The sequence below is a fragment of the Perissodus microlepis genome, chromosome 20 (genome assembly GCF_051167445.1).
Source record: "Perissodus microlepis isolate ML-2025 ecotype Zambia chromosome 20, ASM5116744v1, whole genome shotgun sequence".
Classification (NCBI taxonomy): domain Eukaryota; kingdom Metazoa; phylum Chordata; class Actinopteri; order Cichliformes; family Cichlidae; genus Perissodus; species Perissodus microlepis.
In genome coordinates, this window is record NC_140480.1 from 952,856 (window position 1) to 979,823 (window position 26,968).

The 26,968-nt window shown below is 40.7% G+C and overlaps 3 protein-coding genes and 1 non-coding gene across 5 annotated transcripts; 3 read left to right on the forward strand and 1 right to left on the reverse strand.

Moving 5' to 3' along the window:
• Positions 1-622: 622 nt before the first annotated feature.
• LOC146363690 (Nuclear RNase P) lies at positions 623-914 on the forward strand. Its single transcript, XR_014799117.1, has one exon.
• A 1,764-nt stretch (positions 915-2,678) lies between these two features.
• On the forward strand, positions 2,679-5,655 carry LOC146363691 (thyrotropin subunit beta-like). The gene is made up of 3 exons (XM_084918004.1): positions 2,679-2,878; positions 4,848-5,016; positions 5,263-5,655. The coding sequence occupies exons 2-3, from the start codon at positions 4,855-4,857 to the stop codon at positions 5,572-5,574; spliced, it is 474 nt and encodes a 157-aa protein (XP_084774130.1). The 5' UTR covers positions 2,679-2,878; positions 4,848-4,854; the 3' UTR covers positions 5,575-5,655.
• A 401-nt stretch (positions 5,656-6,056) lies between these two features.
• On the forward strand, positions 6,057-10,696 carry LOC146363692 (mitochondrial glutamate carrier 1-like). Of its 2 annotated transcripts, none has more exons than XM_084917360.1 (10): positions 6,057-6,222; positions 6,669-6,823; positions 7,215-7,340; positions 7,595-7,650; positions 8,155-8,245; positions 8,335-8,453; positions 8,562-8,757; positions 8,863-9,020; positions 9,125-9,200; positions 9,319-10,696. In XM_084917360.1, exons 2-10 carry the CDS (start codon positions 6,801-6,803, stop codon positions 9,476-9,478), a joined length of 1,005 nt encoding a protein of 334 aa, XP_084773486.1. In that variant the 5' UTR covers positions 6,057-6,222; positions 6,669-6,800; the 3' UTR covers positions 9,479-10,696. The 2 variants fall into 2 exon arrangements, with proteins under 2 accessions (XP_084773486.1, XP_084773485.1); XM_084917359.1 differs by having other exon boundaries at positions 6,728-6,823.
• An 889-nt stretch (positions 10,697-11,585) lies between these two features.
• On the reverse strand, positions 11,586-22,987 carry LOC146363693 (tetraspanin-2-like). Its single transcript, XM_084917361.1, has 8 exons — positions 22,772-22,987; positions 17,021-17,123; positions 14,976-15,073; positions 14,801-14,875; positions 14,639-14,722; positions 14,469-14,525; positions 14,290-14,373; positions 11,586-14,204 (listed from the first exon to the last, which is right to left on the reverse strand). The coding sequence occupies exons 1-8, from the start codon at positions 22,838-22,840 to the stop codon at positions 14,139-14,141; spliced, it is 636 nt and encodes a 211-aa protein (XP_084773487.1). The 5' UTR covers positions 22,841-22,987; the 3' UTR covers positions 11,586-14,138.
• Between the last annotated feature and the right edge of the window lie 3,981 nt (positions 22,988-26,968).

A 26,968-nucleotide genomic window follows, 5' to 3' on the forward strand; every position in this document is an offset into this window, starting at 1 on the left:
GGAACACACGAGTCCCCTCACAGCTGAGAAGACAAATCTGATACTGTGTTTGCCTGCCATCTAGTGTTTGGATACAATCACAGCTTTATATACACGTCTGGGTTTGGCTGCTCGTCTTCTGTTGTAGCCGATTTCAGCGATGTAGTCGTGATTGCAACAACTTCATAATGGAGCAAACATCAGATCTTCTGAAAGCATTGGCTGAAATGTTATTTGTTAAATTCCTTATCTTGACAAAGGTTTCCTATAAAGTCACTAACAACACTAAAAACAACCAACAGGTTGTACTCACACATTAGCTGAAGTTTTCCTGCTTATAAGTTTTTTCTCTGCGCTATAAAATACATTTTAAAAAGTCTTCTTGATCGAAATAACAATAATCGCAGTGAAAGGCGTGTACTGAACGGCCCAGAATGCAACGGGGCGTTCAGTACCTTCTTTTATTTAAATTAATTAAAATAAAATTAAAAACAATCTAAACATATTTGTGAATTATGTTTTCCCTCTGGGATAGTTCAAATTCTAACCCTCCCAAAATACTCGTCAACGCAACAAACCGTGATAAAGATTCCACGCGCCTTTTTGACCGCAGTTATACCTGGTGTGCAGCACGTGCTAATCCGTGGGAGGAAGCTCATTGAAGAGGTCACGTGCCGAGTGCTTGTCACTCTACCAATCACCTTAGGGAAGGTCTGAGAGAGGAGCCAATCGTTGCCCTTGCAGGGCATCACCTGAATCCGGGTGAGCGAGTGAACAGAAAGTATGGGTCAGTGAGAGCAGGTGTAGCAGGAGAAGCCGGTTGGCAGGTGGATGTATCTCTCTGATGACTTGGAAGCGCTCGCGGCTGGCGATTGAGTGCGATGAATGAGTTGGGGCAGATCTCCACAACCCAATTCAGACTACTCTCCCCCCACGTTTTGCACAAATATTGAACCATCAAGGATCATGTGACTTGAGGGTCATTTATGTCCTCTTGATGACAGTAGACTTTTTTGGACTGTGGCACACGCATAAGACAACATTGTGAATGCAAATCATAAATATGCATCTCACATGAAATGCAGAGTTGTAGGAAATATTCATATTCAAAATATTGTTTTTTATGACCCCTCACGATATCAGAGTCTGCATATGGTAACGTCTGCATTCTCAAATACTGCTTACATGTGCAAGTTATCATACAAAAATAAATGCATTTTCAAATGGAACACTTGTGTCTTTACGGATGATGCACCTGTATGTAAAGTGTTTACTGTGGATCTTTATTTAATACTGCTTTTTTGTTTAACATGTAACCACTTAACTAAACTTTCAGAAAACAACTCCTTGGTCATATTGTGTCCTACTGTCCTTGGTGCACAGCTTCAGTTTTGCCCCCAAACAAAACCAGTTCATGTTTCTGCCCCACTTTTTAGCCTTATTGGAACACGAAGTGTTGCCCGCACGATCTTGAAACACAGAGCCACAGAGTTAAACCTAGAACATCATCTGTGGAATTGCCCAGTGATAGAAGAGTTCTGGAGACGGGCCATTGAAATACTTTCAAGGGTAATGGGGATCCAAATCGAACTGGACCCAAAACTATGGATTCTAGGTGACACAGGTTCTATTAATGTGAATTATCATAGGAAATATTTTATTTTACTTGCGAGTACTGCAGTGAAAAAATGTATTCTGCTACATTGGAAATCTGAAAATTCTCCAACATTGAGACACTGGATTAATGAGCTAGCGTCCTACTGCACACCTGAGAAGATATCGCATAGTGTAAAAAGGAAATATGGAGCCTTTGAAAAAATTTGGGGCCCCTTCCAGTCAGTACGACCGTCTTTGGACCTAACAGATCATAGAGATGACGCAAATCCCCCTGGGTCTGCCTTGAGTTGATCCCCGGTTAGGCCCTCCTGACTCGATTTCCTGAATGCTGCAGTTTTATCGTGGGGGGTGTTGATTCCTGTGCATGAGAGTTTCTATAGATAGGTGTAAATATGGGCTGTCTGGATACACGAATGTGATGAGGTTGAGAGCCATACAGGGGTAAAGGGGTGGGGGGAGGGTGGGAGGGGTTCACATGATGTGTTTTTTGTTTTGCTCACTTTGTTTTTTTTGAGTTCTTTGTTTTTTGTTTGTTTGTTTGTTTTTTTTTAAAAATTCTGTAATTATCAATGTTATTATTATTATTATTATTATTATTATTATGCCTGTATTTTCTGTGTTTGGTTTTCGGATGTCTGAGGTTATCCTTGAAAGGCAAAGATACAGGAGTGTGCACCTGGGAGTGCTCCTGTGGTCACAATGGCCTGCCATGTTGTGGTTATTTGTTGATACTTGCTCTGTCCCATAGTTGTGAGTTTTCTGTTAGTTTTTTTGCTTTGTTTGTTTGTTTGTTTGTTTTTGTTTGTATTCTAATTTAAAAATGAAAATAAAGCTTAGGAAAAAAAATACTGCTTTTTTGTTTAACATGTAACCACTTAACTAAACTTTCAGAAAACAACTCCTTGGTCATATTGTGTCCTACTGTCCTTGGTGCACAGCTTCAGTTTTGCCCCCAAAAAAAACCAGTTCATGTTTCTGCCCCACTTTTTAGCCTTATTGGAACACGAAGTGTTGCCCGCATGATCTTGAAACACAGAGCCACAGAGTTAAACCTAGAACATCATCTGGTGATGCCACGGTGATAACACATTCACAGAGTGGGTTGAACAGGAGGCAAATGAAATGATGTCTATTGAGTTGGCCTACTCCAAGATGAGTTCTGGATCCTTCTATCTGTGTGACTGACTATTGCAGTTAACCACAGAACAGCAAACCAGCCCAGCAGCATCTGCTAAATCTCAAAACATCTTTAAGATTCCCATTGTAACCTACAGGTTAACCTGTAAGTATCAAATATTTTAAATTGTTTAACATGCATGCTGTCTGATTTTTCTGCGTGCTACTTGAAAGTGTGCAAACCTGTTTTTTTTTTTCTAAATGAAATAGTAGCTTTGTGTGCCAGTTCCATATACTATGGAAGGATTATTGCAAGTAGTCAAAAATGTAAATATTTATGTAATTAATATTGCTACTTAAGTAAGTTAACCCTGATCTTCACTAATCAGAATATGTACCGTGTAGTATTAAACTGACACAGTAATGTCTGGAGAGAGATATGAATCAGTTTGATTGCTCTCGTCTCTCATACCTCCTACAAATAATAATCCGCTGGTCTCAAAAAAGCGGGATGTGTGTCAGCACAGATAATTGGTGAACCGTCCACGACCCAGTTTGCTGTAATTATCTGATGGCTGCAGTATATAACTGCGACCGTCATGTTAAATGTAGAGCGAAAACAAAGTGACAACATCAGGGACCAGGCCGCAAGAATAAAGAAGTTTTAGTTGTCAGACTGCATGGTGAGTGTAAGATGAATAATTTAATAAAACCGTAGTTAATGTGTTTCAGGGTGGATTTTATATGGTTTATCATCAGAAAAATGGAGCTTAATCTAATCAAAGTTAGAAATACATTTACTGTTGAGAGATTTAACCTGTAAGAAAAAGAAGCTGCATTTGGGGGTTTCTCTGATGTTTATAATTATACACAAAATTGCATATTTTTCATTTAAATTTTTATATCTCGTTTATTATGTAAAGTTGAGTCTTGAATAAAATTAAATCAGAATCAGAATCAGAATCAGAATACTTTATTGATCCCTGGGGGAAATTATTTACAAGTCAGAAAAAAAAAAAGAATACGTAAGAAAAAAGAGCTAAACTAAGAGAAAAATGAAGTTAATGAAGTTGTGAAGAATTTTGAAATTTATACATGTGCAGTTCTTTAAAATGCCTGCAGATTTAAAGGCCTCTCTGTTGGCTGAATGTGTTTATTTACAACATTTAGTGAGGAAAAATCTGAGGGCACATGGCCACCTCTATTAAGAACAGATGGGAATTATGGGAGCATTAATGGCTTAGCTAAAGAGGCTATACCCTTTTTACCTTACTTGTAGGACACAGGCTGACCCAGCATCAGCCAGGCCAAACCAATATTAGCAGTTACACTTACAGCAGAATTCATAAGTAAAATAATCTCCACTGAAAATGTAAAATGAGATTATTTCTGATTTTGTCTCCATTTGATTACTATTTGGAACTTTTATACTTTTCTTTAATTGTTTTTAACATAAAGGCAGAGGAATCTGTTTCTCTAGTTCCACATTTTATAAATGATTTGTTTGCTCAAACATTATTATCATTAAGTACAACGAGTGAGCGTTCACTCTGCTAAATGAGGAGCTTACAATGTGTTTTACTGACACAAGTTTGAATGCACCTTTAAACGGACACTGAGTTTGAGGAATATTCTTTGACTCTTTCGCGTCTCACGACCTAAAACGTGTGGAATCAGTCACATGGATCAGTTTTGCCCAGCCATACACGTTTGAGGGTCGGGGCTGGAGTTGCATAACTTGTTGTTTGTGGTTTGCACAGATGTTGTGGCAGCATTTTCAACCTGCAGTGATATTGACACGATTATTGGAATAATGATGTATACTAAAGTCTACTGGGGCACTCAGGGTGGATTAAGGTTTCCATAAAAGCGGATGGGCATCCTTTATAGTTTCAGATACTTCCAGGGGAACAGGAGGGAACCAAACTCGTCTCATCATAACAGATTCTGCAATGAACTGACACTTCTGTAGTTTCAAGATATCACTAAGGTTATATGTCACAGTTTGTTTTCTCTTCAGTTTAGGTTTGCGTGAAACTAAGCAAACGTTGCATTGATAGTGTTCTGATTGCATCTGTTTATTTTGTTTTCTTGCATGTATCTTCAATTGTCCGTACATTCATATGTGTTTACAGATTCAGCATGCCTCTGTTTGCATTGAAATCCTTGCTGTTGTGTGTGCTGATGGTTGGTGTGGTGTATACCTGTATGCTGAAGAATTACACTTTATGGATTGAGAAGCAAGACTGCACCCAGTGTGTGGCCATCAACACTACCATCTGCAGTGGCTTTTGTTACACCCAGGTGACAACTTCTGCACACAGCTACACTTTTCATGGAAACTCAATGATGTAAAGGTTAAGCAAACTGTATGATGGACATTATGAGAATATTTGAGACAACAATAAATATGATGAAGGTAATGATGACATATCAAACTGTAACACATTCTGCGGATTTGTCACATATTAATCATATAAAAATCTTAATGGCATCTTGTTCTGTTCTCATTGAATATTGTCGTCATCAGCCTTGTTTCCTCATTTCCAGGACACTAATTTGAGGGGACGATTTGGGAGGACTTTCTTGATCCAGCGTAGCTGTGTTCCTCTTTCCTTGGCGTACCGGGCTGCCCATATTCCTGGTTGTCCCAAGGATGTCAACCCACAGCTGTATTATCCCGCAGCCCACTGCTGCAGCTGTAGGCGCTGTGACACACGCACACACCGTTGCGTCCGGACCAGCCGTATCCCTTATGATCAGTGCTTCACGACGCTTGACAGTGTGAAGAAACAGAACCAGTCTGCTGTGGAAATCTCACAATATTCCAATACGAGCAGCAGCGCGCTTGCACGGAAGTGATTCAGCTATTAATGAAAATGACTACGTGTTTGTGTGTGTTGATGTTATTGTAGTGCATCTCATGTTCTGTTCTCTAGTTTATTATGCATCTGATATTGCAATAAAACAGTCTGTTCATGCAACACAGTTGTGATTTTTTTGTCTTAGCATGTATGACTAAAAGTGTGAAATTACAATAAATACATTGAAATAAACAAATAAACAAATAAATTAAATAAAAAAAAGGCTAATTTGGTTACTGCTTAGCTTAGGGGGTTGGGTGGCGATAATTTGGGACGTAAATAAAATGGAACATGAACAGACCCAGTACAATACCTAACAATAGCAAGAATGATGGTTCCAGGAAATGGGTTCCTGCTATGAGCCAGCACGAACCATATCAGAGATATCAGGATTACTCGGCTGATTCACATGTCTGAGAGAAACGGTTATAAATGTTGCATCATGGTCTGTTTGTCCCGCCCAGTTTTTAGAGAATCAATTTTTATTGGTTCCCAAGTCAGGTCTGAGGTGCACCTAGCTGTAGCTTGTCTCCTTCCTCTTTCTACTCATTCATTAATTTATTAACCGAAGACAATGACCGGTGGATATGAAGCAGCGTTAAAGTCTTTACCTTTATTTTAAGGCGTGCTGTCCCAGCTCTTTTCGGTAAGTAACCGCGATTCTTTCGAATACAGCTCCGATGTTTTACTATATCTTTCACATCTAAATAAATTTAACAACCCGGGGAAAAAGTTGCAGGACGGGTTAAAAAAACAACAACCAAAAAGCAAAAAACTGTAAGGCTTTTGTAATTAGGCAGAGCAGATGTAGTTAACTTTCTAATTCAGATCACACGTTATTATGAGACGCAGTAGCTGTTTGTTTTTTAATTTATGATTTTATCCATTGTATGAGTGCATGTTTGCAATCAAGACGCCTCGAGACAAGAGCTGGATTCATCTGAAATGACACACTGCAGATGGGTGTATGCCTGCCTTGAAAACTATTTGGATATTAGGATTGTGCTTTGGTGTTGGTGGGTAACTGACCCTGATTTTAACTTGGCTGGTAATGCAGTGGGTGGAGAGTCAAATTTATCCTTGTCTCTGCAGGGCCGGACTTTCCTCTATATATACCACCTTGAGCTTATTTCTGCTCTTGCCTTGCTCAGTGTCTCTCAGGGACTCTCAGCCTGCTCTCCCTCTGTGCTAAAACAACTTCTGCACTCACCAAATTCAAGAGCCATGGCCCAGCAACAACAGATAAGGTATGGACCTGTGCACCAAGTTAGATGAGATAATAGGAACGAGGCATGTTCTAATTGTTTTTTTTTTGTCAATCCAATAGTTTTATACAATAAACACAGAATTTGCCACCTGTTTTTTGCTCTTGTGCCGATGTGTAGCACTTTATTACAGTTATATGTGAGTTGTTTGCTTTACTTTGTCAACAAGTTATTTTCTATAGCTTCTACAAAGAGATACACTAGTATGGGTCACACACCAAGAAGCATAATGAGTTGCTTTCATATTACTTCAGCTTAGCTTGAGCAGGTTTTCTCGCCTCGCCTGTCAACGCCCTTCTTTGTGTAACTGCAGAAATGGTGGGAAAAAGAATGATTGTTATGTCCTTGTCTGTTGCGACTTGCCTTTGTACAGTCTACCAGCCAAACTGATCAATGGAGGGATTGCAGGCATGGTAGGAGTCACCTGTGTGTTCCCAATCGACTTGGCCAAGACGCGCTTGCAGAACCAGCGCAGTGGGCAGCAAATCTACAAGAACATGTAAGACCGGCACCTGCCAAATGTTAACTCACTGATAGTTTGAGACAACACTAGTATAATTTGTATCTTCATAATCCAGTGCTTCTTCTTCTTAAAAAATGCATGTTAATACATTATTGTTTCTACTGTGCAAGTTCTTGTTCTTGTTGCTGTGTCATCATTATGTTTCAGTGACACTTATGTTGTAATTGCACCATTCTGCTACACTGAATGATAACACATAACACTGAATGTTTCTCTTTGTTTCTCATCAGGATGGACTGCCTAGTGAAGACAGTTAAATCTGAAGGCTACTTTGGCATGTACAGAGGTAATACTTGTCCATACTTGCAATTTTTATAAGTGATTGTTTGCCCCAAAGTCCTTTATCTAGTTTTGCAAGAACTGCCATTACCTACATTGGCAGATATATGTAAAGGCAAAGAGATCTATGACATATTTTAATTGCCTGACCTTATTTGAAATTAGTGGAACCAATACAACCAGACTGGGTAATTTAATAAGACGCACAGATGCTGAGTCACATTCAGTGTTGGATCAAAGCCTGAGTAAACTGGCCCATTAATGGTTTAGTGCAAGGCAGCGAAAAATGCAGTCAGTTGTGTGTCACGGTAGCTTAGTGGCAGGCTATTTTGTTCTGTTGCTAAACATTTCCGTTTTGCTTTGCACATTCCTACAATCAGGATAGTTTTTATACTCCTGTTTTCCTGCACTGGAAAATGTGCTGTCAGGCTGATGAGTTAATATGTTTCAGCAAGTCTGCACTTTTGCTTCATTAGGAGGAAGTTTGTCACAAGCAGGTTTGTTGTTGCAGGTGCTGCAGTAAATCTAACCCTGGTAACCCCAGAGAAAGCCATCAAACTAGCTGCTAATGATTTCTTTCGCCACATGTTGAGCAAAGATGGGTGAGTAGCACTTAATTAAGAACATATTAACATCCAGTGTCATTCTTATTTATTTATTTTTTATCTAATCTACGTGTTTGGGTCCTTAGTGGTAAGTTGACAGTGTTCAAGGAGATGTTGGCGGGATGCTGTGCGGGGATGTGCCAGGTCATTGTCACCACACCCATGGAGATGCTCAAGATCCAGCTGCAGGATGCAGGCAGGATAGGTAAAACCATCTACATCTGCAAATCATTTGCAAAACCCCCCAAACAAAACTGGTGTTTGGGGGTGTTTCAGCTCTAAAACAAACACTTAGATTTCCTGTTTCTGCCAGCTGCCCAGCAGAGAGTGATGCCCGCTGTTGTAACAACTCTGAAGATGGGCAGGACCAGCGCAGTTCTTAGCCGTTCCTATAACACCGTCCCTGGGCCTCAAGCCATGCGAACTTCTGCCATACAGATCACCAGAGAGCTGCTGAGGACCAAGGGTGTTACAGGACTATACAGGGGTCTTGGGGCCACATTGATGAGGTGAGATGTGCAAATGTATTGCCATATCACATGTGCTTAATTAACCAGTTTTACATCTTTCTGTCTATCAATCCAAACATGTTTGTTTGTATTTTATCTTTTCAGGGACATCCCGTTCTCTGTTGTGTACTTTCCTCTTTTTGCACATGTGCACCAGCTTGGCCAGCATTCATCTGACGACCCATCCGTCCCTTTCTATTGGTCCTTTCTGTCTGGCTGCTTGGCTGGATCCATCGCCGCTGTGGCTGTCAGTCCTTGTGATGGTGAGAGACTAATTTGGTGCACTAGGAAGTAAAGTGACATTTTAAAGAAAAACATCATTTTAATTATATTATTTGCATAATTTCTAATTTTCTGTCTCATGCAGTTGTCAAAACAAGGCTCCAGTCACTCAGAAAAGGAACTAATGAAGAAACCTACAGTGGCGTGGTGGACTGTATCAGGTAAACATAGCTTAAATCATAGCTTTGGATTCTCAGCCACACCAACAAACATTCTGCTTGGCTTGGCCTCGATAGCATAAATCAAAGACTAATTCTGGGCTTGTCTTGTTAATTGCAGGAAGATCCTGAGAAAAGAGGGTCCTGGAGCTTTCCTCAAGGGAGCTACTTGCCGGGCCCTTGTCATAGCCCCGCTCTTTGGCATTGCACAGGTTGTGTACTTTGTGGGTGTTGGAGAGTTCCTGCTGGGGTACACACCCTACAACATCTGCTCTGCATAAAAAAAAAAGCTGTTTCCAACCTTTGCTGGTTTATTAAATTACAGCAGCTATGCCCTGAGCGTAGCAATGGATCCAGCTCTTTGTGTACCTTCTTTATTGTTGGAGGTTTCGAGTAAAATGCTAAATGGATCATAGATATGCCATTCATTTTAAAATGGTCTAAAAATATGCCTTTAGCATGAAGATCTCTTTTTTTTAAGAGACTGAGGTTGAAGTTTACCAGTCTATGTGCTTCACTGGATCTTTCTGGGGGAGAGAGCTTTCCTCACTTTTGCCCAGAGCTCTGCTTCGGGGGCACCAGACTATTCACTGCTTTCTTAGCTTTACTCCATCACCTGCCTTTCATTGCAACCCTAATCTGGTTTTCCATCTAACTGCTCTATCTTGGCAACTATGAGGTGATGGTATTTAATGTTATAAAGAGACATAACTGTGCCAATTAGCATAAAACAATAGTGGTAGAACATTTTTACTTCACTTCCGTCCTGTTTTAAGAGGATAAATAAAAAAGGGGCATAACCTCGTCCCAAATTCTGTCATCTAGAGATGATGGTTTAGAAAAGAAGAAGAAGAAATGTTTGGTTAAGAGGTCTCCTGTTCCCCATTCTCGCACCACATACACAACTGTGATTGATCTAAAGTGAATTTTAGTTTTGAGCGCGCACTGTGAGTCTCTTCTACACAACTCTGTGTATTTTTTGTTTGTATAAATAAAGCCCAACAAGGCCACCTGCAGCTGACTTTAGAGAACCACATTTTTGTGGTAAAGGAAATGTTGTTTAATGGTAAAGACTTTATTGATGGATTCATTTGGCATTTGGGACCAAACGTGGAAGAAAAAAGGTGCTACATGACCTACATGTAGCCATGTTCTCTTAGTCTGTTGTGGTTGTCTGTCTGATTTCTAGCTGTCAGAGATGCAGGAGCACACACACAAAAATGACATGTTAGGCATTCAGAGGCAGTAAACAGTGTAATGATAGATTGCACTCTCTGCCTGCTCGACCTTTTCATGGGTTAAAGTCATTTAAACTGTTCTACCAATGTAAATATGCAGGTTTTTTTCTTCAGTTTTCTCAAACTGTGCAAAGTTGAGCTAAATTAGAGCAGTTTTTAATTTGAACGTTTTTGAGCCACATGGGAAAAGTTTATTTTTCGTGTTCATTTCAGAATCATACGTGTAAATACATAAGTGCTGAATAAATGTCTGTAAATGCAGCGTTTATTTCTGTTGTTTGTGTTGAGTGTGTGTGGCTTCAAGTGTTGAATTTTATAGTCTATAATCACTCGCTGATGGGAAACAGGCAGCAAATTAACTTCAGATAATTTAATATTTTGTTTCATGTAAGCCTGAAAGGTGTTACCCTGCTCCTTTACACATGCACCACAAGCGTGGTTCAGATTTTGGCAGTAAAAGTGCTCGTGCTGCAGTGCTGAGGTAATTTCACCCCGGGCAGTCCTTGAGCCAGCTGGATTGCACACATAACTATACCTTTAACTTAATATCCAGCTGTCCTTAAAGATCAAGTGCAGAAATGTGAACCTCTGACATGAAACTCATGCAACTAAATCTGGAAACCTACTTAATCACTGGAGATTTCACTGGTTTTCCTGGGGATCACCATTGCTTCTAAATTGTGCAGTGCTACATTTAGAAACTACTAAATCATTTGCATTTTATTTTCTAAAGGAGCTTTGCTGTGTCAGCACTTCTCATGATGTGAGGTAAAAGTATCGCTACATTTAGAGCGCATCCAGGAAAATGCTGCAGATGGATTTCATTAATGGAAATTGCTAGAAGTGTGCCGTGAGTGTGTCACTGACATCCTGCGTGAACGTGTGGACCAATCCCAAGATATTAAACAACAATCTCACACACTTTAAATCTAAAATTTAAAGTCTATGTGCAAAAAGAAACGTCAATGCTTTTAGAGTTTATATATAAACTTGTATCTGCTTTAATCATCCACATACAATTGTAAATCTACTACCACTGAACACTTTTTCAAAAGGAAATGGCCAATAAAGACCAGCATGTCCTCCCTGTGTGGACTTGTGCAAATGTCTGTGATGCAATAATGGAAGGACAGACACGTGAAGCTCTACAAAACCTTCAAAAAGCTTTATTAAACTTCAAACACCTATATTCCTGAGAGGCCTGGAATGGTATCAAAATAATTTAACACACAATCATCTATGAAAGGCTTGACTGTGTACAGAGTTTTTGTTTTGAGGTGCACAGTGTGTTACATCTCCAGATTTGCTCTAACAAATAGAAATGAGGAAGACAGCAACAGATTGGTGGCTTTGGTAGCAGGAAACTGTGCCTCTGATGTGACAGTCTGGTGATAGTCCTGTGTTGCTTCAGTCTTCAGAGTAAACACTGCCTACTGGCACCCTGAAGTGGTTATCAAGTCTCACTTGTTGTCATCGCTTGTGCCACATTACAATGCAATGGAAAAAAACAACAAAAAACAAAGAATAGTAATATTGACCAGCACTTATGTCTGACGCAGCTTGATTGTTGGAACTTAATCAGCATTAAAATGATTGTTTTGAGTCCTCGTTACAGAATTCCTTGGTACCAAAAGCCTTTTGAAATATTTGGCAGGAAAGTCGTTGCTCGCACCACGTCAGCTTCCTTGGCTGAGCTCGAGTTGAACGCAACACTGTGAAACACGCCATAAAATGGCGAGTCGAGCCCCGTCTGCTACTCGTCGAATACATTTGACAGCTAACTGCAGTCCAAGTCTACAAACGTGCACGCTGTTGCTACATTTATTCACTACGTTCAGCTCACCGACCAGCTTAAAGAAAGGCACATCAATAAGACGCTGTTCGAGCTGTGTGGATTTGCTTTGACCTTTACAAACAATCTCGCCACTATTACACTGTACAGCTACTGCCAACATCTGTCTAAACACAGCATGTTAAATAGTAACTATCACATTTAGCACAAACAATGTACAATAGAAAAAGAAACATATTTACATCCTACTGTCCTGCCTGCTGGAAAACGTCCTATAGAATAAACAATGGCCTGATTTAACCTGGATAGGTGGAAACAATCCAGGTTGAGTCGTCTATCCTTCCCTCCTACACGCTGAGGTTAATGAACTGAGTCAAATATAGAGACTATTCTACTGCTTCTTTTTGAGGGTGGTGTAATTTTAAGGCACCGAGAGAAAACTGACGCAAGTGAGGAGACATCAGAGGCCTGGCTTAGATGAGCACATTTAACCACCACCTGTGCCTATTCTCCGCTGACTGGATAGTCCATGTTTAGCCTGTAAACATGACCGCTGGATCTGGGTCTTCTATACAGTGTCTGATGGGACGCTTTATTACATAACAGATTATTTTCATTGGACCACACAAGATGCTTTTAAATGGAGTTAATATATATTCTTTTGGATTTGCAAAAGCACATTTGTGTAACTCTTAGGGTAGCCTACATGCTCATTTCTGCTCAATAGAGGAATTTTGTTTGGTGATCTGCCTAACTCATCAGCACACACCAGCTTGGAATGTAGTACTTAAATTAGACAACATAATATGCTTGTATATGTACATTATGATGCAAAGTAACCTAGTTCTGCAAAGAGTTCTGAGAAATACACTCACTTTCTGTCCAAGAGCCACATGACAGGATGAATGCTGCTTTCATATTTGTTAAATAGGAAGTTACATCCACAACTTAACTGTTTGAGAGTAAATACTGAACACATGGAAAAAAACTGAATCCTTCCAAAGGTAACAAAAAAAGTGTGAACTTCTACGAGACGACATGTTGACTGTCTTCATTCTAAGTTAAGCTTACTGGCCACTGGCTATAATGTGTGTTTATTGGGCCTCAATCTGTTCACTTAACTCTAAAAATAAATCAAATAGGTGGATTTCCCTAAATATGAACGAGTTCTTTAATAAGATCATTGGATTTTGGTCATTTAGTGTAACCTGTGTGGTTTGAGTGGTTCACGGAGTGTCCGCTCACACTGTGATGGGGCATCCCAATGGATGCCTGCCGGATCAAAATACAGCGTGCATGAGTAACGCTCCACACCGATTCAACCAATCAAAACGGTCTCTGAGATGCAGAAATCTTTTTTAAGATCGTGGGCTCACGTAGCACAACATAGCTGTATTTGCGTGTCTGTGTGTGTGTGTTTCTGTGCGCACAGATAAGCAAACTCAGCAGCTTTCACCTCAGATTGCTTTCTCAGGCTTAAGTTTCCCACAGCCCAGGGGTCAGTGTCAAGGCTGTGTGAAAAAGCTTTGACACTGCTGTGATAGTATGTGGGTTCAAAATTTGTGGTGGTCCAAAATGGCCATTAGGAAAAGCTATTTGACAGGTTGTCTGCTCCGCAATAGAATTTGTACTGTTCCCACCTGATATGTGAAAGTCTTCCCAGAATGCTGTGAAAGGTCGACTGTGGTACTTTGCTTTGGACTGGAAATAAATAAGCGACAAAACAAACCAAAAGATCATTGCACAAGGGAGGGGATGAGCACTGTAGTGGAAAGGAATTTTTTCGAACATGTTCTACTTCCTGGCTCCCCAGGTGGTAGACAGACAGGAGATGACATTTAATACGAATTGCTGTACAGTCTTTACGGGCTGGATACAGAAGCAGGTCAGAGCAGAGGCCAAGGATCCGTCTTAGATGACCTCCCTGCTGTTGCGAATGGCACAGCAGAGCACCATGCTGAAAATCATCCCAATGATCTGTAGAGCAGCAAACAAAAATCATCTTATTATCAGTCATCACGTACGTTTGTGCATTCCTGACTTTTCTCTTCTCCCTGCTCACCATGACACCAGCAATTCCTATGCCCACGTATCCGACGATGAAGAGTTTACTGTTGAAGAAGTCTTTGATGCCCGTCTCGCAGTCCTGCAGAGGAGATGTTTCGTAAGGCACCAGACTCATTCATTTGATATCAACCAATTTAATTTCTGCTGATTGTATAGAGCTGCTCGAGGTCTTACCCTGGTGTCTTTTTCAGCATCGGGGCATCGGTTTTCTATAGTTCCACAACAGCTCAGCTTAAAATGGGAGAAAAAATATGAGAAGACAAGGCCTATTATAGGGAGCATTAAAAAAAGCAATGATTCCTTATATACATAGTTGATCATAATTGTTTTTTTTCTATATGTACCACTTTCTGGTACGAGAGGATCAAAGTGCCGTTGCTGTTTTCATTGTAGGTTTTTGCGTAGAAGTTCTGGACATCTTCAATTATCTGTGTAAGACAAGAAAAGTGAATTTGGACTATTCGTACTGCTTGCAGTTTTCAAAAGCAGTGAAAAAATGAATGTACCTTGTCTTTGTTTAAGAATCCAAACACTCCTGCTGCCACCTCAGACCCAAAGATGATCAGCAGACAGGCAAAGAACTGGAAAAAGGGATTAAGCGTTTACTACTCGGAAGTATAAAATGGCAAAAGTGCATTCCAGTTGGAGTTTTGCTTATGATTCGTGTGCATTTTTACTCACTGAACCCAGCAGGCACTGTGATTCTCTAACGGCTCCACAGCAGCCAAAGAAACCGACCAGCATCACCAGACCGCCGGCACCAATAAGTATGTACACACCTGGAGGAACATAAAAGGTTCTTGTTAATATGAACAGGAATGGTATACAAAAGATTTCTTGTGTTCATGTCAACATGCTCAGCTTTTTCCCCACATCTTGTTCTTATGGTGATTGGGTTATGTTACAGAGTCACCAAAAGGGGGCAGCATAGGACTAGGATTGTAATCTGAGTTAGTCGCTAGTGCCAAGGAAAACAAACAGAGGCATTATAATTTCTGATTGTGCTGTTTGCTATGTAGATTGGTGCTTGGCCACATCCCTTTTAAGAGTAGCCCTTCTTGTTGTGCCCTTTAATGGCGTCCTCAGTAAATACCCTTAAAAGCAAAAGCCTGACTTAGAGGGAGGTGGATGCTTCATGTCATGCCCCTTGGCTAACCATTCAGTGTCTCATTAGGAAACACACAGTGCATCATGGGCTGGTCTGTAGGGAGGAACTCAACAGATCCGCTCCATAATCTCATGCAAGTGGGGTCTGTTGTGAGGCAACAGCTCCACAGAGGGTGGTTTAAGGGAGGGTGCTCTCATGTTATATGGGGTCAGGTCAGAGAGAGACAGAGAGGTCTGGTTTCTCAAAGTGCAATACAGTAACCATGCAGGCTTTTCTTTAGTTGCCTGTAAAGAGTTTTAGTTGACAGCAGGAGGTGTTAAATGTGCTGTCAGTTAAGGATGGATAATTAGCTTTTAACTTCTTCCATCTGGTGACAAGTGATGTTGCTGCGCGCACTGCGCCACAAGCTAAACAAAACTGTTGTTCTGTTTGGAAAATAAAGAAAGAAAGAAAATACTGGAAATCAGATTGTCCCAAGTTATTTTATCTTCCATCTTAAAAATAATTTTCAACTAAAAAGAAAGTTTTGTGTGGGTTTGATGCTATGGAAACAAGCCTTAGCAACTGTTGAGGGTGCTCAGCTGTGGGTACAGCGCTCGCTGTCAAACCCATGTGTAGCACTAGACGCTCAGAGGACCCGACAGCGGCCACCCACTCAGTTAAATCAAATGGACGTCTGACTTCAGTTCACAGGCACGCTCGCAGAAGTGTTGAAATGCCTTAACAGTGTTACAGGATTCTGTAAGCAAATATTTCTCCCAGAGGTAGTCTACCATTACACCATGTTATCCTGCAAAGCAGTTTAGCTGGACTGGGAGAGGAAAACTAAATAGGAGTCAAGAGTAGAAGCATCTCTTTTCCTAAAAAGAAACCACCAATATCTTAAGTATGACACAAACTATGCGTTCAGCACATGAAAACCCTTAAATCCACTCCTCTCCTCCCCTTCAACATTCAGCGCTTTATTATTATGCTACGTCCAATTTTTGCTTCAAAGGTTTGCCATTTGCATGATGTAACTCTCTTTAATTGTCCATGTATTTCTCCCCTCCTCCTCTTTCTTTCCATCTGGGCAGATTGACCGATTAGAAGGTGGTGCACACCCGTGCGAGTCCACTAATGTATTCACACTGCACCACAGTCACTTCCTGTTATTCCCACTCATCGCCAGCATGAAAGTTTGCTAAATTAAAAAGTGTGAGAGAACATTTGATGCTTTAATAAGTTAATGCACATTTATCAAACAAGGGCACTCAATTGGCACAATTCCTGCCTTACTTCTCCATTTCTATTCCTAATATTCAGCTTAATTGTTAACAGAAACAGCAGACCTTCCCTTGACCCATTTAAAGTGATTTCCCAGCTGCGTTTCTTTAAAACCCAAACCCAAACCGGACTTTACTAGAAAAACAACTCCCAGTGGTGACGAAAACACAATTCATCACATTCAGTTGACAACAAGCATTTTACAGAGCTTTTACCAAAACCTGTGGTGAATTAACCCACACGTGTGTTAAATCAACAGCATTGTGCTGGATGTGGTTCAGCGTATTGTTACACATTTATAACGTGCCAGACTTGGCTGTAAAGATGAGCGAAGGTGCGCTGTGGTGCTCACCAATGAAGAAGGTATCTGGTGCCTTATCGCCGCTGAGCAGAGAAACAGTTTCTGGGTCGAAACGGAGCCACAGTCCCACCGCCAGAACGAAGGAGCCCATCAGCTGGGTGGAGAAAGAATGAGAGGAGACATACTCTCTATATAACTAAATGATAGAAAATAGCTGACAAATGATGTGCTGCTTTAATAGTAACCAAACCCTCAAAAATACCAGATGCATTTAATGCACTGAGTTGCAAAAATAAGCAGACTCTTGGACAGATTTTACACTGAACTATGTTTTTCATACAAATACTATCTTTTCTCTTGATCCAGTGTCACTGTTTTAAGCCAGGATCACAAAAGCACTGCTTTTTCCGAGCACTTTTCTTTTTCCATTTGCAAACCGGCTTTCTCCTTCCTCCTCCTGGTGTTCCTGAAAGACACAACAATCCCTTCACTCTCTTTATAAATTCAGTTTAAAGGAGTAGACAGGCGAACGTGTCACACTTTTGTGTGAAAATGTCTGTCCACATTAAGGGTGGATCATCTGAGCATTTCAGCCCTGGAGCAGAGCAAATCCATCTTACGTAACACGGAAACACCCTTTAACAACCACTGGCTTCCCAGTGGGGAGAAAATGACCAGCTTGGCTGTGTGCAGCACTGTGGCACCTTGGGCTTAAACAGGCTCTCCTGTTTGTTTGGAAATGTGGTTACATGTCGCTCATATTTTCCTTCATCTAAACCTCTGTTACTATGCATTAAACAAAATCATACTCAAGCCTCTTACTTTCAGGGAGCGTTATACAGCAAGAACGTGTTCCATAAGTGCTGTAAAGACCTTCAACTGTGTGTATTTTTTCCCTTTTTACAGAGATGTGAGTAGCAGGGGTGGATGCTGTGGATGCTCCACTTACAGATCAGTATAGAGAGGTTTTAATGATCGCTCAGCCCCCTGAGGCCCCCTGAGGATAATCCAGTCTAAAAACCTTCATGTTGAGCTTCAAAACAACAGCACCGATACGTGTGTGTGTGTTTGTGTGCACGGAGAAATAAAACGACTTGTCTAAATTGTGAGTATTTAGGAGTCACATGGTTTCTTGGCATCCTAGTTCTAGAATTTAGGTAGACCGATGTTTGTGTGTCTGTTTATGTGTCCTCAAGCTCTGTTAGGTGAATTTATTTGGAGAAAGAAGCTCTGCTGCCAAATTCAGACAAAAACAAACTTTTCCATCTTAATGCTGCTTTTGTTTACTTTGCTCTTTCTTTTTTCCATTTCTTTGCTTTGTATATCTAATCTTTCCCCTTATTCTGCTGACTCCTGTGCCTCTTTCTTTCCACAGGTAGTATTTTACAGTGTTGGTTTAAAGCGAAGCCAGCAGCTCAGCTGTAAAGCATCGGAATGGGACAGGTGCTGGGAAGCCGGTTTCCCCCCGAATTGAGGATTTAGTGTGATGCGTGGTGATGTATGGGACAGCTGAGCTCTTGGGGTTTCAGGATTAGCAGGTCCAAAGTGATAAAGCACAGCGAAGTAAAGGCTGTAGATCTGCAGACTTACTGAACCAGGCTGGATTAGCGTGGAGAGGGGCGCTGGATCTATTTAACGGTGGTATTTGTCAGAACACCTGGTGCGATGGTGTTGGTGCAAAATGTGAAGCGATTACTGCTTCCTACTGGATTTTGTGGATATGCACACAGTGCTGTTGGAAGAGCAAGCTGTAGATCGTGCTGCGGCTGTTTTGAAGAGCAGGTGGTTCTGAGGTTGAACGAGGTTTGTGCTCATTGCTGCTGTGATTGCATTTAAAAGCCTTTTTCCAAATCACATTTCAAAACACTGCAGTCAGTAGCTGCCACGCTAAATGCATTCCCATCATGAGCCGGACTATCCCAAAGGTCCCATTAATACCCTCTCTGCTTTCATATCCCCCTGGTTTACCCCCCCTCCCCCCAACTCCCCTGCCACACCCCTCCCTTGTTTTCTGCTACCGCCCCCTGATTATCCCCATGTAGCCCCCCTTCTTTAACCCCACCTCATCGCAGCCTCGCCCTCCCAATCTCACCAAAGGACAAAGACCCACTGTCTCCCTGTGACTATATGCATTAGTGCACAATAGGATGGAAACTGACAGACACAATGAAAGAGAGACTGGGATAGGGATGGGAGAGAGAAAAGGAGGGAGTAAGTCATTAGAAGACTCCTCTGCTTGCATGCACAGACTACGGACACATTTTAAAAATCTCTCGGGTGGGTTCTGTATAGCCTAAGTCTCAAAAACACCAGTTTTTCCCTGCGTCCCCCCTTCAGCACCAATGCCTTTTATGTCTGGATATTTGCAGGAACGGATGGAAATCTTAGTATTGGAGCTTTATTGAGGTCCTTTTACAGTTTAAGGCCTGCTTTTTAAAAGTGCCGTTACATAGTGTTTTTGTGAGGGGAATTTCCATGAAAACAGGGGCTGAGCTGACACAGGGCTGTGGTCTTGGTCAGAGACAGTCTGTGGCATTGTCCACTTTCTAGTTCAGACAAAAAAAGAGCTTTACTGTATATTAAACCAAAAATAGTTTATAAAAGTAACAAGAAAAATCCCTTTCAAACAATTCAAATCCAGCAGTGATTGGTTAAGCTTTTTTTAAAATAGTCTTTTGTCTACTACATGTTTAGGAAAAAACAGAAGCAAGGGCACATTAAAAATGATGGGCAGCAGCAAAGTGTAAATAGGAGCGACATAATTATGGGTGGAGTAAATGCTATTGTACTCAGCCACAGGCGGGACTGGTGGAGTGAAACACATCTACAAAAAGTGTTTTTTTAGGCTTTTTACCAGAAATCTTCAAAACAATGTCTTCTAAATTTATCCAGACAGTGGTCAAAGTATGAGTAACCTGCTCCAGCTGATGTGGCAGCAGGAAAGCAAACAGAAAATGTCAAATAACATGATGCCATACAAGAATTATGTAAGCTGGACTGTGATGCTGGAGCCAGTGGAGTATGACATTTACAAGGGAATTAATTGCTCAACGTGTCAACATGGCATACTAGTTTTTCTTGATCCCGTGTCCTTTAGGTTCATAAGCCACTTACTTTCCATCCATCTATCAATTTTCTTAATCACTTCAGCAGTTTGAGAATAGGGTGGCTTGAAGAGTTGCAAACTATCCCAGCTGACATTTGAATGTTTGCTAAAGTGATGTCCCTTTAGCTTACTCTTACCCTGTTCTGCTGCATGCGTGTTAAAAGTCCTACATGTAAAGATGACCCCAGTGCTCTGTTTTGTTTGTCTTTTAGTTGGTTGGTTTGGTTGCATTAAATAATGTATAAACATTCATGTAGGGTTTTTCACTTCTGTTTCAGTTCTCTTTGTACTGTTACATCTTCACTTTATGAGTCTTGTGGCTTTCATTTGCTTTGGATAAGGTCATTTCATTTCTGTGAAAAACTTGGTACTCTCCCCAGCAGGCGCTTTCATTTTCAATTAGAAAGAAAGTACATCTTCCTTTCTAATTGATTGTGGGAAAAATATGTTTTTGTATTAATTTATACCACGATTTACAGAATGCAGATTAAAATGTTTGATATGTTTGAGCCGTGAAAAAGCAGCTGGCGCATACTTAGATCCTACTCTATTTAGAAATTGCATCGGATGCTCTTTAGATGTAAAAACAAGAGAACAAAACTTTCCCTCAATGTGATACCCAGTGTCACTAGCTCATTAGCTGACTCATAAGTAAAAACGTTGCTTGCAGTTTGACTCTGTGCATCAGATAAATGGTATCATTTGTAACAAATTGAGAAACTGTGGAAGAAAAAATCATGTGTGACCTTTTTAAGATGGTAATCTCTGCACAAGAACAAGGACATTATTTTCTGTTGGACTGATAACTGGTAAACTAAAGTTTCCTACTGCACCTTTTGTGCACAACACTCAGAGACAGTGTTTGCCTTGTAGCCTTCTGTTTACCTTGCTGGCTTAATTTTTTACTAAATAGGGCAAAGAACACAGAGCAGACAAGGCAGCGAGGTACTGATGGTCTGTTTACAGAAGAAATATGGTGAAATATACACAATAGCTTGGCCTGCGTTTAATCAGTGGCCTTTTCTTTAACAGGGTTCTGCAGGAATCTCATCTCACCCGAATGGTGGGAGATGGAGTGTGTGTCTGTGTGTGTTTCATGTGTATAACTACAGTAATATCACTCTTTATATACTTGAGGTAAAAAAACGATTTATTTTCTGTTTAACGGTCTACAGTCAGAGTATTAGTGTTCAACCGTCAACTGGGGCTCAGGAGGGGATTTCAAAGAAATCCTATTTGCTTTCATCATTCCCTTCTCTTCATCACTCACTCCATAAACAACAGAGAGGACTGCGGCCCAGCGGGAATTGGCGTGCAATGATTATGAGTGGTGGGTAATCAAGCAGACTAAAAACTGCAAATGAAGAATAGTTTCTGTTTTTTTCTTTTTTTTCATTTGTAACACAAGCAGTCGGCATTCATCCACAGAGCACTCCAACACGCTCATACTGATCTGTTTTCTGTCTTTATCTGGGTCAAATTCAAGCCAACTGTCCCTCTTACACCATGTGAGCACGCACACACTATCCCTCGCAATCTCCCAATGACCCTTTTCTCTTCTGTCACATTCACTGTCTGCCTCACTGTACATCCTCCATCTCTAAATCTTTAACTCTTGCCTATCAGACGGCTAACTCTTTCTCACTCTGTCATATCTCTCATTTTTAACCCTCGGCATGCAAGTGTCCACTCACAGGTGCCATCAAGCCAGGGATAGTGGAGTTTGCCAATGGTGGGACCAGTCAATTGTAGGAGAAGTGGGACTCATGAAAGCTTTGCTGCTTAGCCGGGCAGGAGCAGCCAGGGCTCGAGCAGCAGCCTGAAATTATGCCATTGTCCCACTGTCACAATAGATCCTTTCACAGGGCGCTCAGCGCCTGATCCACTCCACAGATGCTTGTTGGAAAAGTCTCTTTCACATGCGCAAAGATACACACACACAAAGAAACTTGTCCATGAGTGGTGAGTGTGAACAGCGGCATAAATAAAGGCAAAGTGCAGCCCAACACTCACGGTCACACACAAAGAATATCTTGTGCTTGTTTACCACTGTAAGGAATGAATAGCCAAACCTGTGAGGTTTATTCACACGTGGAAAGCATGTGCACAAGACAAAATAACACACCGACGTATATCCATCGTTGGCAGCCACCTGACTGTCTGGAGTAGCATGAGTTTATCTCTGAGTGCTGCTTGTAAAGAAAACAGAAGTGGGAGTAGAGCTTTTCTTGATTACAAGTCAGTTGACAGTTTGTGTTAATGAGGAAATTCAGCACAGGGCGCAAAGAGCTCAGCTTGTTTTCCACGCTGCTGTGTCTCAATCTGTGTCCCTCTCTGCCTTTTCATTCAGTCTTCCTTTCAAAAACACGCTTCCCCGGGAAGAAGAAGGGGGGCGGGATTTTCCTCTGTGGAAAATCTGATTTGAGACCGGAGAGCCAAAACTAAAAAACCTCTAGCTGTCACCCTTTCAGCGCCACGCAGAACAGCCTAAACCCGTGCTGGAAAGCAACTAAACAAAGCAGATATTCGTGGGTGAAAACTGCAAAGCGCCTTTGCATCACCGCTAAAACACCACGTGGACGCGAAAGTCTGCCGCGCGGAGTGAGAGTTGGTATTCCGCACTGCTGCACTTGCTCGTCGTTTATTTACGCGCAACTTGCATCTCATCAGCACCAGAACCGAAAACATCCACTTACCCAGAATATGAAGTTGAACACGAACAGCAGGTACTTCACGCATTTCATTCCTCCCTCCACCTTCCCCATTGCGACTGAATGACACTTTATTCTGTTTATCTCCGTAAAATACTCAGATGGTTACCCTGACGGAACAAAGAAGAAACAGCGGTTCAGCCCACTGCGACAGCTCTTCAGCATCAAGAGACGCTGTCACGGTAGCCTCGCTCTCTCTCTCTCTCTCTCTCTCTCTCTCTACCACACACACACACACACACACACACACACACTGCAGGATCCGCTTAGACTCTTTCCAGACCGCCCCTTTCAATAATGCAGAGGGTGGCAGAAGGGGGGGTTGAGACTGCTCAATGGGGACATGTTTTTTTTTTTATTATTATTTGCCTGTAAACGGAGCCATCAGTTTCCCACAAACGGAATTAGGCTACTATTTTTAATAAAATTTTAATGTTTTGATGTTTATTTTTGGCTTTGTATATTTATTTGCTGTTTTTTGTTTGAAATGTGTCGCATTCTACATAACGGCAGCCTACCTTCAATGTGGAAAGTGAAATATACAATAAAGTCCCAGATAAAGATAAAAAAAATTAACTGGTTGGTGATTAGAAATGGGTATTAATTACATTACTCAAAATGTATGTTCAGCGCAAACTTTCAATTCAGTCTTAAATCAAACCGGGAGTTGCCTCAAGGCACTTTATATTGTAAGATAAAGACACTACAATGATAGAGAGAAAACCCCAACATTCAAATGATCCCCTTTGATGGAACACTTGGTGACAGTGGGAAGGAAAAACTCCTTTCTAACAGGAAGAACCCCCTGGCAGAATCATGTTCGGGGAGGGTCAGCCATCTGCCAAGACCGTTGGGAGTGATGGGAGGAAGACAAGAGAAAGAATACACTGTGGAAGAGAGCCAGAGGTGAATAATAACTAATGATAAAGAGTGGTGTGTAAGCACATTCCTTCCTCTCTTTCAGCTCGCTGTGCTTTCAAAAAGTAATTTTGACAAAGATGAAAAAAAACTTGCTGAAACTCAGAAATTCAACAGTTCTTAAAACATGTTTTTGATTACATGAATTTTATGTTGTTTGCATTAATTCCTATTCTTAACACCTTAGGCTGATCAAAAGCTTTGTTATGCACACATGAAGTATGGAGAAAAGCAAGTAAACAAAGGAAGTATGTCTCCGCAGCCATTAAGTTTAAAAGCATGTTTCATCAGTTTATTGTTGTAATCACAACAGATAACAATATTTACTCAAGATTTCAGCAACAGGTACGATAGTTTTGGGCCATTTCCTATGAGCAATCACTGAGGCAAACACTTCCTGTAAACCCAGAAAGAGTATGTACCAGTTTAGGCCTGGTGTAGAAAGAGATGGGTAAAAAACATAAAATAGAAATAATTGTCTGATAATATATTGACAAGTTTATTATTTATTCTTTGCTAAGTTACTACTTCTAAATTTCAGTGAATGGCCTGGGGGCTAACAGACAGTTTCTATCCTTAGCTGCCTGTGGTGCTTAATCTAATCCTGGTGGGATGAGTTCATACAAGTTCATTTTCTTCCTACTCACATAAAATATGTCAACATATTGATGTCACTAAAATCTGTTTAAATAATTAAATGAAGACACCTTTCAAACAATATATTACGTACAATATAATTTATAGCAAAATAATATATAATAATGGAAATTACTAAGTTAGGTAACCAGTTCAGGTTGTTAGTGTTCTTATTTTTATATTGCAGCTGGATCACTGGGTCAAAAGAACCATTACTGTATAATTAACAGACTTATATGCGCAGGTAATGAAATGGAAAGAGCAGCTCGTCTGTCGGATGTTTGTCATCGATGACATGTAATAACTGCAGAGCACCATATTCAACATATTTTCCATACAGCTATTGGAAGCAGCGAGAAAATTATTTATGTCTTTTTTTTATCAGTGGCAGTCAGACACTGGTCAAAAAATGTCCTTATATTGGAAACAAAGTGGTCTGCCAAGCTGAAGGGAAAGCAGAATCAGATCGAACTGACATGGTAGAGATTTTAGAGAAAACATGCAACTGTTTCCAGTCATTCGCATGTGCATCTGTCTCAGAACTGAATCAGTTAAAAACCCCCATTTGTGTTCTGAGACCCATTAGAGGAACTGTGGAAGATGAAGAAACCACAACAAAGCTTACACTGGACACTTTTCAGAGCAGCTCCAAAAGTGGAAAGGCTGATAAGACCACTCAGTCCCAGCTTGTTCGCTGTTGTTGGCTGTTAGTGGCTCAGTTGCTATGCAGTTCCAAACATGTGAACATGAAAAGTATGTGCAGGTCATAGCCTCCACTAAAATAGATAACAAATGACCAGCTGGATCATTTATAGCTCAACAAGATACTTAATGGGTCAATCATTGAGTTGATCTATTATGGCTCTGGTATTTCAAGATGACTGATAGGTTTGACTTTACTTGGAAGTCGACGTGTATAAGTCGAGTCTTTTTGGAAGCATGTTGTCATCACTGTTATTGGCGTTCTATTGTAAGCAGATCATACTTTTGTTTCTTGTTTCTTGAATGTGTGGGATCATTAAGAGCAGATGTTTGCCCATTGTTTCATCCTTGTCTGGATGAAGGCCTTCGCCCTTTCCGTGAGACCTGCCAGCTGTAAAATCAATGCAGCCTCACGCAAAATTGTAATTTATTTCATATTTCATATTAATGAAGAGATGTTCAACGCTCTCATAGCACCAAACTTGTAGGCACGTTTAAACGGACTGTCTAGCCCTGGCAGCATAGCGCCATCTACTGGTCACACCAAAAATTAATTTTCTGTGGCTTCACTGAGTTTGCACCCTGCCAAATGCATGCTACAATGGGCTTCGTTCAAAGACTCTTTGATAGCACGTGTGCAGTGCTGGAAATGTAATGGAGTCACTGTTTTGAGTCGTGCTCACCTCCATGACCTCAATATATTTCAGAAAAGTGCACATAAAGGAGATTCATCAAAGAAAATAATGCGCAAAGCGATTTTTTGCTTCTCCTTTGAGACACTGATTTAAGCTTCAAGTGTCTTGTATAACTTCACAGCAACTGCAGCAAACTCAAAGGAAAATATGTCAGGGTTAGCAGACCGCCTGTTAGCAGCTCTTTCCAAAGTGAAAGGTATTTTGAGGTCACCATTTTAACATAAAAAAACCCCCTTTGATCAGACAGCCTTGCTGTGATGAGGTTTCCTGGCAACACGATCAGAGCTCAAAAGCACTGTGTATGACCTGTTACATGTTAATGTAAAATAGGGCTATAAATAAAGTTTTGAGTTGCCGTAGTGGATGTATAGTAATTTACTGAGTTTGGATATATATATAAAAATATATTGAGTGCATTGTATATACTTAAGACTAACATATTACTTTCAGGAGTAACCTCTCTCCAGCAATAAATGCTGGTGTGTTTTATTTTTTCAATTTCTTGTGTGTGCTGTGAGAATTAATAGAGGTTTCAATTGTTTTTACATCAAGATTTAGTAGAACTAAAGTAGAACGTCACAAACAAACAGATAAAAAAAAAAAGTAAAATAAAGAGAGAAAATAAAAGACAATTTGAACAACCTGGTTATTCAAATAGCATCATCCAAACAGCTCCTCAGAATAACCTGCACTTACACTCTGCTTTTAGTTTCACTTGGTTGTGGTTGTAAATATAAGACGTCTTTGTAATATAAAATAAGAGATCTCTGTGTGAAAGGAGCTTGAGGCAGTGCTGGAGCTATTTTTAGACTGTGAGTGTGTGAATGTGAAAATGCAAATTAGTACGCAGTGAACTGTTTAAACCACAGTTGGTTTTATAAATATTGCTGGAAACATTGTTGAATGTGTGTGTTTAAGACGCCATTTATGTTTATTAGAGGGCTATAAATAAAGTTTTTTGAACCCGCAGGGTTAGTGCAGGTGAGAGTGCAGCCAGGTATCTGGCAAGGATGTGAAAGAGGTGCAGAATTCAACTGCTGTTTGGAAGAAATAGAGTTATGTGAGAGAAGTTCTCTGCTATTCATCTGACTGCTAAGTACAGTTCTCTATATGACCACAAGAGGGTAGCAGATTCTCACCTAAACAGAGGCTTTAGCCATGAATGCGCGAGTGCATGGGCCAAGTCCGGGACTCTCAGTAAGACCTCATATTTCAGTGATAGGTGGTGTGT

What these genes read in the sequence shown, in the direction of transcription:
- LOC146363693 (XM_084917361.1), bottom strand. Translation starts at nt 22,840, where the DNA reads ATGGGGAAGGTGGAGGGAGGAATGAAATGCGTGAAGTACCTGCTGTTC. An exon ending in TCCTCTCGTACCAGAAAGTG is followed by an intron (nt 14,526 to 14,638) that starts GTACATATAGAA and finishes TCCCATTTTAAG; the next exon opens with CTGAGCTGTTGTGGAACTAT. An exon ending in ATGCTGAAAAAGACACCAGG is followed by an intron (nt 14,374 to 14,468) that starts GTAAGACCTCGA and finishes TCTCCTCTGCAG; the next exon opens with GACTGCGAGACGGGCATCAA.
- LOC146363691 (XM_084918004.1), top strand. Translation starts at nt 4,855, where the DNA reads ATGCCTCTGTTTGCATTGAAATCCTTGCTGTTGTGTGTGCTGATGGTT. An exon ending in GTGGCTTTTGTTACACCCAG is followed by an intron (nt 5,017 to 5,262) that starts GTGACAACTTCT and finishes CCTCATTTCCAG; the next exon opens with GACACTAATTTGAGGGGACG.
- LOC146363692 (XM_084917360.1), top strand. Translation starts at nt 6,801, where the DNA reads ATGGCCCAGCAACAACAGATAAG. An exon ending in GCCCAGCAACAACAGATAAG is followed by an intron (nt 6,824 to 7,214) that starts GTATGGACCTGT and finishes GCCTTTGTACAG; the next exon opens with TCTACCAGCCAAACTGATCA. An exon ending in GGCGTGGTGGACTGTATCAG is followed by an intron (nt 9,201 to 9,318) that starts GTAAACATAGCT and finishes TGTTAATTGCAG; the next exon opens with GAAGATCCTGAGAAAAGAGG.